Raw genomic sequence first — 14,001 nt, 5'->3', positions numbered from 1 at the left:
ACTCGTAATTTTATCCTCCAAATGATTGAAAATAGTACATTTCATTGTAGTAAATATAACAATACAACATTGTAGACATTGTTCTTTGGATAGGATGTGAGAATCCCTGGGATCCGTTAGAATCATCGAATATCCTCGACGGTTATTGAGCTAATTGACGATGATTCCAGGATCTGCTGGTGACCTTATCGACCCTCCTGAGGGGTAGCATTTACGAGAAGCTGAGATGGACGTTCAAACTATACGACATTAATGGCGACGGGTGCATTACGAGAGGAGAACTGGGTGAAGTGGTCACTGCCGTGCACGAATTGATGGGTCGAAAACACCATGCCGATGAAGAGAGGAAAGCAAGGGATCAATTGGACAGGGTCTTCCGGAAGCTCGATCTCAATCAAGATGGGGTTATCACGATCGAAGAGTTCATCGAAAGTTGCCTCAAGGCACGTTCCAAACGATTCCGTGAACAACTTCATCATCGCGAAAGAAAATAGTATCTTTATATTTAACTGACATACCCAAACACGTCTCGGCCAGTACTATGTTTGTCCGTATATGTACAAAGGATATTTATGATCCTCAATAGCTTTCCTACATATTAAAGTAGTTTTATAATGTATAGAAATCCAAGGACTAATATCTTCTTATATGGGAATGAAACCATTAGAGCGAAATGTAAAACTATGAAGCAAATCAACTGCTGATGGGTTAAAATTTCGCCACAATCTGTATGCAATTCCCCCTGATCGATTAACCGCTTCTAACAGCATCCGAATTTGATTTCAGGACGACGTGATTACCCGATCGCTAGCAATGTTCGATTGCGCACTCTGATCTCCGGCCAGGGAGAATCCCTCGCAAACACGTACAACAGTGAGCCCGACACCGGAAGTGACACCAGAAGCAACACCAGAAACAACACCCACGACAGCATCGTTGACCTCCAGTCTCTCGCAATCCTTGTCACCATCGCCTCCACCGCCATGTTACTCTCTGTTGCCACCGGTACCGCTACCACCCCCAGGATATACAACCCAAGATCATCAGCTGTATCGAATGCTAGCAGCTCACTGGTGGGATCAACCAGACACGCCACTATTTTGCTGAGCCTTCTCGTTTTGAAATGTCCCCAAGAAATGTTCGTATCGAGTACGTGACCATAGGACCAGGAGCGATGTTCAACTTCGCACTCCACTCTTTGGCCAAGAACAACGATATACGTGTTGCGACGAACCCAACACTGGAAGTAACATTAGAAACAACAACCACGTCATGACCTTCGATCTCACGATCCTATTCACCATCGCCTCCACCGTCATGCTACTTTGTATTACCATCAGTGCCACTACCAGGATGTATGATTCGAGATCATCCCATATACCGTGTTGTGGCAGTTCACTGGTGGGATCAGCCAGACACGCCACTATTTTGTTGAAGAGAACCCATCTGAAATTTCCCCAAGAAATGTTACCATGGACGTGATCATGAGGTCAGTAGCGATGTTCAGCTTCGCATTTCGATCTCTGATCGAGAACAACGGTATATTTGCACGTGTAACGGCAAATCCGACACTGGAAGTGACAAAGGAAGCAACATCCGCGACATTGCGATCTCTAGTCTCTCGTAATCCTAGTTATGGATAATTCTATTGCCATGCTACTTGCCACTGGCAGGATATACGATTCAAAATCATCAGCTGTTCCGTGCATTAGCAGTTCCCTGGTGAAATTAGCTAGATACATCGTTACCTTGCTAAGCAGATCTCTCCTTGTTAAGAAATTCCCCCAAAGAACACTTACTAGACAACGTGCAATAGCCAACTAGACATTAGAAGAAATCCCAGGGGGCCAACCACTACATTACAGACCTCCAGCCTCTCGTAATCTTTGTCACTTACTCCGTATTGCCTCCGTTTATTATCACTAACTGCACTCTACCTCCAGTATATATTACTCAGAGTAATCGATTCTACGATTCCCTGACACCTCATTGATAAAATCGATGAAATGCCCCAGTTTTATACCGAGTAAAGCTTCATTCACGTATTTCATAAGAAAGTGTCCTAGAAAGAGACCTATTTTTCTGGCATGTCGGAAGGACTCGGGTAGATTCAAAAAAGATCATCATTTTATGGAGAACGAAACTTGGTTTAAGCTGTTAAGCACATACAAGTGTAACTGCCAAGTCATCAAGGACATATCTCATTGAATGGAGGAACGTCACTCGAAAATTGCACCAAAAAATTCCTGGAGAAATATTACGATTTCACAGTCATTGATGTTGCCAGGAGTCTCTAACAATAAGATCATGCCCTAGTACGTGAATTTAAAATACAGTTAATAGAAGGAACAGAACGTTGTCAGGTAAAATTTCCTCGTTGAAGACATTTACCGTAAATCATCTCGTGGAAATATGAAAATTCATTAGGATTGTTCTTTTACAGTCGGTAAACAAATTAGTTTTCGATCTGTACAAATGTTGTATAGCAAACTGTTCTTCAAAGTGCTTTGCGAGTAATTACACAGAAATCAAATCACGTTAGGATGAAAGAAATAATCACATTTTCACCAGTATTGGTAAATCGTTTAACTTTCAATGTCCTCATCAAGGCAACGCCGCAAACAGCATTAACAAACGAAGCCTTGAATGCCTTTTCCACTATTTCCTTCATTTTTAACCGATTCCTTCATTCTCGCGTACACTTTTCAATTTTTCATATTCAACATTTTTTGTTTTATGTCCTTTCATTTCACTTCAAGCGCACGTATATTTTCAAGCATACGTTAATTTTTCAAGACGCACAAATCAATGCAGGATTTTCGAATCGAGTGCACCTTTTGGCCCTAAATAAACAATGCAAGCAATCCAGTAGTGCATGAATTATCGACTACTAATAAGCAGTCAACAACAAGTAATTGATAACCGAGAAAATACAACTCAATCTTTCAAAGCAAAATAAGAGAAGCTCACCGAAAAAGCAAAAGTATGGAAAAATTGCAAACTTTGTTTGCAAGAAATATTTCGTTACTTTAGTTTGAGGAAACAGAAATTGCATAATTTTCAAAGGTGTCTCTGAGATGGAAACTCCAATCAATTTATTTCAATATAATTATCTCAATCGAGCATTACTCATGAACATCATGTTCTTGTGCAACTGGTGCATAAACATTAAAAATCGATAATGAATGGGCACGTAGACGCGCCAATAGCGGATAAATGGGTTGTTAGTGCGCTATTGAAACATATACTTTGGGAAATCGGTATCAGAAAAGTAGAAATACATTGAAAAGATCACGGAAACTTCTGAACAATTAAATATTGAAAAGAATAAACAGCATGGAGGGAACAGAAAAAAAATATATATACGTAAATAGTAAAATACTTTATTCTCTCGAACAGCTTTCTATGCTGTACTAGAGATAATATCAGAAAAGATATCACCTCAGAAATATATGCTTCGATTTGTACAAGAACGTAAATATTTCTTTCATTTTCATCTCATTTCATTTTTACAGACTTCTTTGAAACTCGTCAATGCGATGTTGGGCATAGCTAGAATGCGATTATTAGAATAACCAATTCACGCATACGGCTATGATCGATTAATTATTATTTATGATGATCAGACATTAATCGAAAACCAAAGGATCTAACATCAGCGAAATGCAAAGACTTCACACATCAAAAGAATTTCTAAAGTGACAAACAAAAGAACGATAAACTTTAAAGCAAAAAGATTAAAAATGTCGAAGCGATAAAATTCAATAAATGGGATAATCCGACACATCACCTTGATACAAAAAACTAGAGACATCATTCACCGATTTCCGAGGAAACACGGTTACTACCTCCATTTTTATTTTATGCTCTTTCTGCGTAGCTCTACACTTGGTACTCACCGACAATAGATTTTCACGGGCCGCGAGTGGAGCCATTCAACATCGATTGTCAATACGCGGACATTGAATGGTAAATCAATTCATTGGCCGCAGACAAGCTGCTACATTCAAGCTGAAAATATGGCCCAGGTCAAGCACAAAGACTCAAAGAACTTTAAAGGAAATTAAAATGCGATGGAATAGACGAAAAACCATTGATAAAAAAATAAAACTGTTGATGCAACCGAATCATTGCTTGTACGGAAACAATTCACTGCGCCGATATAATAAGTACCCGAGAACCGGTGCCCCCACTCTGTCAAATAGGGTTAAACAGGATAAAAGTAAGACTACATCCCCGATTTTTATTTAACTAAATTCCCTTTCCATGCTTATCTAAACATGAATTTCTATCAATTCGTCAAGTGACACTTTCCAACGAGTGGTTTCGCAGTTTCCAGTGCGACCATCGGCCATCGATTGCGAACCAACGGATGGTCGCTTCAACGATGGCTCAATTATTGGTCGCCGAAGAGCCACTAATTGACGCGGATTGAAAATCCAACCAATGTCAATGGGAAAAAAAAAAAATGATGGACGAGGGGGAGGAAGGAGCGAAACCGACAAAAAAGGGAAATAAAGGGGTAGAAAAATGGTTGAACGAGGCGACGAGAGAAGAGAAATGAGATCACTCGGGTTCGAGTTGGAAGAAACGACGGACTTGAGTAATCACGTGCCAAATCATTGTACAAGTCGAGGTCGATGCCTGTCGAAACGACAAGATCGGACGAAATCCGGTTAAAATAGAACCATTGAGCCACACTTAAATACGACTCGAAAGCCAAGGTCGTCCCATGGATCCATGAAAAAAAGAATGGTGGAAATCGTTCCGGGGGTGAAGCTCAAGATGTAAAGAGAAAAGAAGATGGCGGTCATCTTGCCCTGTTAGCGATGACGTGTTATAAAGAGAAATAATAAAAATTTGAACTACATACATAGTAACTGTTCCTATCATTTGCAATTATAATGTCCTTAAAAACAGTATACAACACAATTTCACGATCTTTATACATTTTAGCCCGCGCTTTATCATACGTCAAAAAAGACGCCGTACGTCCTTTGGCTTCTGTTCGCGACACAAGATCGTGTAGGTGGAGTTAGCTGGTAAAATGGCTTACGTCTCGAGCTTCGGTCTTCTCGTCTAAAATCGCACTTTATGTTTTACCGATCTCTTCATAGATCCATGGATCGTCTTAACCGGAAGAGCCCTCGGAAGCCAGGGCCGTCGTAACCGGGAGAGCCCGCTCGACCAATGGCGGTTCTTCGACTTCCTGCGTCGCGGTCGGCTAAGTCGTTACGGATAATAAGGCGGTTATAGTCATAAGGACGTCGGAATATCGTTAAGTAACTAGCGAGATATTGATAGGACTAGCGCTAAGCGATTACCGAAAATCTTCCAAAAGCAGGGTGCCCAGTGCTGGTCGGAAGCACTGCCGCCGGTAGAATAAGGCAGCCATTTATCGAGGAAATTGTTAAGTTTATAGGATTAGTAGACAATGGCGGTGGTAAGAATGTTGTTATTTGAGAATAAGCTTTAACTTCATTAGCTCGTATATCTTACGATAAAGCAATAAAATTAAGTACGAGCGATCGGCGTAAGTCATTGATTCGCAATGAATCAATCGTTCGTTCCTTCTCTTGCGACCGCTAATTTTATACATTTAATGTTGCTTTCGGGGCGAAAGCGTAAGAAATGGGTGGGATTGCGCGAGAAGTAAAACGGGAAAAAGGAAGGATGAGAAGGTTAAGGATGAAAGCTCCTGGGAATTTAAGCCATGCCGTTAAGACTTAGTCTAGGTAATTTAGGATCTGTTTCCTTGAACTGGGAACGCGAAACCTGAAAAGAGTTGAATGCTCCCCGTTGAATGAATAGCGTAAATACTGTTAAAGCTATCGTGAAAGAATCGAAAAGTCATAGGAAAGGCTTTCACTACAATTTCCGAGCACCTTTTATAAACGTTTCCTTCGTTCCTTCGCGCCATAAATATTGACTAACCATTTATTTTACCTGCATACTCTAATAATTAATTAATATACATGAAATCCTTAACTTTTTTCGTCTACTAAAGTCCCTGCGTGTCAGCATCGGATTATCGTAATCTTTACGTTTCCGTTTCATGCTAGAAAAATTAAAAAAAAAAGGTGTATAGGGGGAAAGATGTATAGATATACTTTATAGCACATATCTCAACAGGTTTTCGCAACTTTTCTCAGGTTGTTGCATTCTCACTCTCTTGTACAGACGGATGAATAATCGGGTAGATGATCGATTTTTTAAGACTCTAGCGATTAGCGTAAACATTAGATTAATAAGCGCGCAATCGGATCACTGAATTAAGGGGGCGGATGAATTTATCAGTTGATGACAATGAAACACCAATGCGATATAATTTACGTGTAATCTAAGACAGTATGCATACGATACTTCCTGTACTAAATGGTACCTAGGAACTGAGTGAAAAGCAACATTTTCTACGATTCTCCTAATCGTTGCATATTTCATGCGACTAAGGTAAATACTAATTGGCAGGAAAAAGGATGTAATAACGATATCGTATTTATTGTTTCCATGGTATAATGTCGACTTACAGAGGTGATCGTACTGGCATGTGATGTGTGAACTGGGCCCTTTCAAACTGACCGGAAAACAAATAAATGTCCTCCATAAAGAAATGAAAACAAGCTGTTACATGGTATGTTAGTATCATATGTTCCTCCTAATAATTTATTTCTCGTTAAAATTACATAAAAAGTACGCGTGTACGTATATCGATTTCGGCACATTAAACGAATCAATGTATGCCAATACTCTGAATAAGCGCAACCACGGTTCCTTAGGGAGGAACGTGTAATGCTAATGTACTGGTACATTGAATGGTACTGCAGGAAGCATTTTGTTTATACTAATTGAGCCGTTTATGTTTTATTTAATATGTTAGTTAAAGGAATTCAAAAGTTCATTTACGAAATTGACTATTGAAAATCGAGCGACTGACCGTACCGAGATTCATTATAAATTGCTTTAATTAAATCATTCTAATATGCATGTAACAATCCCTCCACTTGTTAATTTTGTAGAATTAACCGGCAAGTTTTTGCATCGATAGCTATCAGCCACACTAATTTATTACTTTGACAATCCCAATCAATATAGGTTAATTAATTGAAAATTGGAAATGCGCGTATAAAAATCATGAAAGTGCGGCTTCATTATATAAATTTTCTGATCGTTTACGTGAACAATTTTCAAATTGTTATATAGTCACATGTGTTATGTCACTGAAGGTAGATTACTTTGACTTTTTCTTTAATTAGAGGAGAACAATTGAAACAATCTGCCATACATAGACAGTTTTAACAGCAAATCAATAATCCGTGAGAACATTTATCTGCCTATTTCATTGACTTTATTTAAGCTCTAATGCAAATCACATAATCATCACTGAATACATAAATAACCTATCTAGTTATGATGATCTATTTACGAAATAGAGAATTTTGAAAACACTTTTCATCCTTAAGTTTGGAATAATAAATACCTTTAAAATATTCCTCTTTCAACCAAGATGTTTAAAATTTCACTGAAAAACACATTACTGAAACGATTCCTAGTTAAAGCACTATCACGCTATAATATATTCCATATTCTTTTGATTTTTCTCTTCTGCTACTTTGTCGAAAAAACCCTTTAAACAATGTAAGTTGGAAATAATAAACACTAACATTTCTCGCCTTTGTCGTGCCGAAATAACGGAAATAAAATACTTATATAAGCATTTAACACGCGAATAAGTATCACGCAAATAACAAATAAATATTATAATTGTAACAATACTCACCGAGTAATTCACGTTTCACGGTATGGACATCGATAGTATCGATTCGTTCGATGCAATTTCTCACCAATGAATCCCGAAAATAACATAATGTATTTGATAATATCAGTTATTTCATATAAGCTGGATATGCATAAACAACCAGGAAGCTAAAGTTCGCAATTTCATAAAATTCATGACAACATAACCGTCGTGAATACAAATGTCTTCAGTGAGATCAACACAAATTACGTTGCTAGGACGCCGAATACTCGTTTCCATAACGACCGATTCAATAGTTAATAGCTTTGCAGCTAAGAATGCATTTCAAACTCATATTTAATGCATAAACGTATACTCTATGGATCCCGCACATTAATCTATCTTTGAAGACATCAATACTGACAGAGAGAAGAAGAAAAACTGAAACTGGTTGACGGTTTATACATCTGTCTGTGTTTTACGAATAATATTTATTAAAACAACCTGCAACTCTCACTTAGCTTCGCCTAAATATAACCAAAACTTTATCTTAATATTTGGTAAACCGTGAAAAAATATTAAGCATAGCATCCATCGACTTCTTACCTCAATCTGCCTACAACGTCAATTCTTAACATTCTGTAAATGAAATTGAACCGTTCATTTTCATTTCTTTTTTTACACGCATGTTTCACTTTTCACAGAGCGGAAGGAAGGCTACATTGCACACTTATATGATATGCACCAGTTTCCAGTAAGATGACAAATTGTTTAAGACTGAATTAACATCTTGTAGATCATTATATTCATTAATAGTCCACTCGCACTGAACCCGAGACGATCAGTCATTCGAAGTTATTAAGAAATTTAATTTTATTAGAATTTCTGAAATACTTGTATACATGTCCCAAATAAACACATGATCTCAAGTGTATAATGTTTATGTAACAGATATACACATTGTCAAGTATGTTAACAAATTTAAAGAAAAATAAGAGTAATATAACAAGTAACGCGCGGACACGTAACATCTATGTGAAATGTTGGTCGTAATACATAACAGTGAGCTTATAACAAGAAATGTATATAAGATTGAAATGCGTACGCCCGAAGATTGTGCTATGAAAGAAATTCCTAAAACCTTACTAAAATTATGTATTCAAAATCGGAACACCTAAAAATAAAAATTCTGCAAATTGATGACCAGCATATACCGCTTAAGATAACGTAAAAATATAATGACTCAACTTTGATTTAAACAATACTTGTAATTACCGAGATATGATCACAGTCTCAATTCATTATACTAAACGATATATATGGTTATCAAATATGCACAACTTTGATTTTTGGATGTTACAATTTTCTTGACAGGCAGTATAATTTAAACAATACTACTGCACTTAAACTCCTCAAAACACGACACGACAGTGAAATGTGTTCATAATGAACACAAATATTAATTTTGACCTGAATGGAAAGAGATCTTTAATATAAACAGAAGTTTGCCTTTAACAATCAAATTGCAACGCACTTTGCAATCACCGCTATTCAGATTTTGTTTTACATTTATATACGTGAACTAATTACAAACTTTTCCTGCCTTGTCTATAAAAGCTGCACGAAAAAGCTGAAAGTTTAATTATTATTCTGGACAGGAAGAAGGGAATTGTCTCTGGCGAAACTCTGGAACAGAGTGGTTGTTAATTCCGGACTCTTATCAAAGTTGGCTCTTTTAAAGTTGGCTCGGCTTTACAGACTGGGCAGAAATTGATATGCAGCACACACAAATGCATTCTTACAATCAAATTATCGGTATCACTTTTATTGTATATCAATACCAGCATAAATAGTTTAACGAAAGAAGTTTACTTAGTTAATTTATGACTGTATCTCTTGTTACCTACAGTATACAACCAGGTTAATGGCATTCGAAATTGTTTGGCAAACAATTTATTAACAATTTCTTGGCTCTTGAATAGCACACAGTGAGCTCACAAGTAAATCGAATGTAATAATCACGTCTTCGAAAATTACAGATATTAAATTACTCTTATTTTAAATGATATATTTTTAACATAACTGATACATAAATGTTGTATAAGATCTTACGTTTTCTGGGCATCTACAAATACATGAATCGACCACAGCAACGATATCAAACTTTTTATTTGCAATAAAAAGTTTACAACAAAATTAATGATAAGAGACATACTTACGTATCTCTCACAAATCATTCTGAAAGGACGAATGAAAGAAATAAAGAAAAGAAAATCCGCTTATAAGAAAATAATATTAATAATGTTGTCTAAGAGTGAACGTACAGTATTTTTCTTTTTTTTTCTTCAAGATCGGAAAAAAACGTGTAATCTCTATCACGTCAATCAACGACACTTGTGCGCGATTAGGTCCATCCTTGAAAGCGAACCTCGAAATACGACTATAGCCGTTTAAGGAAAATAAAAGTAGGGATTAGAGTGTAAGCGAGAGATCATTTGAGAAGTGCGTGACATTACATATGTTCAATAGATTTCGATTTTTCTTTTCGGGAAGCCCGACATAGGCAACCGAAAAATTTCCTAACAATAGCGATAGCCGATGAAACTTTACAGTGTAAGAAGAATTCCACTAAATCATAACTAGCATAATGAAGGGAAAATGCTCTAGATAATTAACTATTTATAAGGGATAAGTCAAACCTTAGTCAATTCATTAATATTAGGAATTAATTAAACGTAATAACTCCTATTTCACCCATTTGAGCAGGGGGACGGCGAAGTATGATCCCAGTTAGAATATCTTTCCAAAGTTTATTTATTCTCATAACGAAATTGGTTTCCTTTCACATGGAAAGGTTCAAGTAAACAAAATACTCATTTCATCTTTGATTAAAATGATATTTTTAAGCCTAGATTTCGGAGATGTTCCCGTACCAGTGAGTTAAAAAAGAATTTTTAACCCCCGCCCCCCAGTTCGATTTGGAGATCACTTGAATCCGCTGCTCATCCGAACAAATTAATAAAATAGCAAAATCAGGATTGCCGATGTGCTAATTATTCTGAAAGAATCATATTTTATTAAATGGGGAAAGAAATGAACGTATTTACCCTTTAATTGTGTCATTGTAGTAATGTAGCCTTATATCGATGCGTCATAATTCATTCAGTTTCTATTGGCACCTTTTTGCATTTTCATGCCGCATTAATCGTTAAATTTCAAAATGATCAGACGTAACGTTAAGCTTGTTAACTATCATTTGGTAACATTTAACTCATAAGTGATGTATTTTTGTCAATTCTACGATGGCTGTTTACATACGTTTATCTTTTATACCTTAAAGTGTCTTTTTCAGTTAGATATAGAATTTCTTTTACATGAAATATAACAGAAATAATAACGTATTAACTCATTATTAGTAACTGTGTTAATGACTACTCGATTATGAAATTTAAACGATAATGAGAAAAAGAAGTCGTAAGGCAGGACTACTATGAATGTACCTCAAGCCCTATTGTTTCAAGCGGAGTGCGCTATTGTTATCGAATACTGCCAACTTCGTGTAAATATCATCATGTATCATAGTTATTAACGCGACGTTTTTGAGAAATTGGAAAAAAATGGCACCATCCACCACCAATTGTATCATCATGTATCATAGTTATTAACGCGACGTTTTTGAGAGATCGAAAAAAAATTGCACGTAGTCTAATAATAAGTTAACTAGGAGTAATTGAATGCCGTCATTTCTTTCTGACTTATGTTTCAACATTGTTACTGCAAACGGCAAAGTTTCGCTCGGTTGCAAGCAACTTTTAAGTGATGTTTGGATCAATGACAATTCTAGACAACCGAGGACTGGATGCTAAGCAATTTCTTTTATCCGACAAAGCTTAAAACCATGATCCGTGAATGTAAAAAGAGAATCTATCAAATGTCTTACTTGCAAACAACTTTATCCCGCCACAACATTCGTATTTCTATACAACATAACGCTATCTGATCATCATAACTGTTTAAATAATACAAAAGTGACGGATTCAAGACGCTCGATTTTATTGTCAGGTCATTCCAAAAGTTCTGTCGTGTTCTGGCGACTGTTTTTCCCGTTTTACTGACTTTACTGATTGACATTACATTGCTGCCTGACTTTCAATGCTCTACTTGTGATGTTTCTTCAAAGTACACCTATAAAATCGACAGAACTTTTGAAATTACCTATTAATTGCACCATCTGAAGGTAGTTGAGATTAGAATACTGTCCTACTGATGTCTAAAATGAAACTACTAAGTATGCCTACAAACATTATGAGCTTATAGGATATTCGGAGCCCGGCGAATATCTGTAAGTTGATATAATTTCGTAAATTTGAGCACAAGAAATTATAAAATTTTAATTTTGGAATAATAGCAATTAGAGGTCATGCAACAAAGTTACGATATCGAAGGTCCCTTTCAATCTAATGTACTGTTTGAGATGTTTCTGTAGTAGTCCTCCCACATCCTATGATATTAATATCCGAACATCTTTCGTTGTACTTTACCGCGAACTTGTAAATTTATTCCAGGTACGTCAAGTCGTTGTGTATAGAAAATAAAAAGGAATCATGAATTTGTTTCACTCGTTACACGTGATTGAATTAAACGACTGTCGATCGATATGACTTTACAGAAATACTGTTAAGAGAGACTGTGGTTAAAAAAAAGAGAATCTATAAAAATTCGTTTCGTAGCCCGTAGGTCCAAGAAATATTTAGGAATAAATTATAGAGAAAAGTTCTTGAAAGCAGAATAGTTTGCGTAATTAGGAACCTTTAAATTCTAATTTATACGTAAAGGTTCATTGATTTTCTCCATCACACTTAAATCATACTGTTACTTAAATTATATTATTAAGAGTTTTTAAATTCGCTGTCACATTTCGCCTAGATATTCGATTACTTTGATAGACGAGCTAGTAATTAAATACGCACCAAGTCGCACGAAGCAAAATCTTTTTTTTTACATAAGATCGATCGTAATCGCTCCAATTGTGGCGTAGTGTTATAAAAATTTCCTACAACTTTCGAATAGCCAAAAAACATTATTTGACAGTTTTAACGTAATAAGAGTGTTAATACAATCATTGAACATCCATTAACGCACTTAGCTAGTGCTATGACATTTGCATACTTGACGCCTACATTATTGAGTCTTTTCTATACACATCAGCATTAAATGCGTGCAATTTCCTTTCAGGCATTTCTTCCTCAAGCTTTATATTTACTAAATACTGCATTTTCTCAATCGTCATTCGTATTTATCACCTTTCGGTATCACATTCTTTATCTAATTTGCTTGCGCTACTACCAAGGTATAATACTATTGAAATGTTATTCAAATGTGTCAGGCGAAATGATTCGTTAATTAAATTTCTAGCTTTCGAGTGAACGCTGGGGAAGATCAATCGATTTAATGATATGCAATCGTAAAGAAGTACGTAAGATATATAGCTTATTTCTTGGAGCCCAGTTAAATTTATCTTCGTATTTCACGTACCTATTACCATAGAGTTCATGTATAATTATGTTTCTGTACAATTCAGATTCGGTTATGGCAAACCCTTATGGCCATGCTAAGTTCGACCTTTCGTTAAAGTTTATTGATATAGTGCAGTAGTTAACAGAATCCGTGTTATTAATGAGGTTTGTGATGCGATTTCGTATAACTAAGACGATAATGAATCGCAGTAGATCAAATAATACTGTATTGTTGGCAGTTTCCCACAAAGGTGTGGCAATATCAATAAATGTTAATTACCTCAAGTCACTTTTTATATTTATATGCCATTTTTCCTCATGTCAGTTATCCTCCTTACTGTTATTCAAGGGATGATAAGAAGCTTTCCTCGTTCCTTAGTATTTTTCACAAGAAATACGTTAAAACAATCCCCGTAACGTGCAGACCTAAGTAAACATTTAAAATTAGATTGTAATCTACGCAGAACGGTAATCAACAATTTCCCTATACGTCAATTAAATATTGACGGTCCTCTTGCAATTTTTACGACTGCAATTACATTCATGAAATACTTAATAAAGGGAATTATTTGAAGTGGTTTTCGGCGGCAGGGATGGTTCGGCCACTAGTACACTTACCTTATGTATTTCTTATTGAATAAAATTAAAATAGGAATTAAGGAGAATTCAACGAAGCACGATACATATGATTATAATTATATTTTACGTGATTGACAGTAGCTGATCGAAACAGTCAATCGGTTAATAATT

The 14,001-nt window shown here is 36.1% G+C and overlaps 1 protein-coding gene across 6 annotated transcripts in view; it reads left to right on the top strand.

The window, feature by feature from the left end:
- The window catches only part of LOC105700157 (Kv channel-interacting protein 1), a 136,085-nt gene extending 122,563 nt beyond the window's left edge, over nucleotides 1–13,522 (top strand). For 4 of the 6 annotated variants that reach the window (XM_023431984.1, XM_023431981.1, XM_023431983.1 and 1 more), the window contains exons 5-7: nucleotides 171–443; nucleotides 787–1,489; nucleotides 3,881–13,522. In XM_023431984.1, coding sequence (XP_023287752.1) covers nucleotides 171–443; nucleotides 787–834 — 321 coding nt within the window. In that variant the 3' untranslated portion in view covers nucleotides 835–1,489; nucleotides 3,881–13,522. The remainder of the gene's footprint in view (nucleotides 1–170; nucleotides 444–786; nucleotides 1,490–3,880) is intronic. The other 2 variants (XM_023431985.1, XM_023431986.1) reach the window with 2 other exon arrangements.
- The last annotated feature ends 479 nt before the right edge of the window (nucleotides 13,523–14,001 follow it).

The sequence above is a fragment of the Orussus abietinus genome, unplaced genomic scaffold, assembly GCF_000612105.2.
Source record: "Orussus abietinus isolate OABI.00-Male unplaced genomic scaffold, Oabi_2.0 scaffold201, whole genome shotgun sequence".
NCBI lineage: Eukaryota > Metazoa > Arthropoda > Insecta > Hymenoptera > Orussidae > Orussus > Orussus abietinus.
This window is presented reverse-complemented; position numbering and strand designations above follow the sequence as displayed.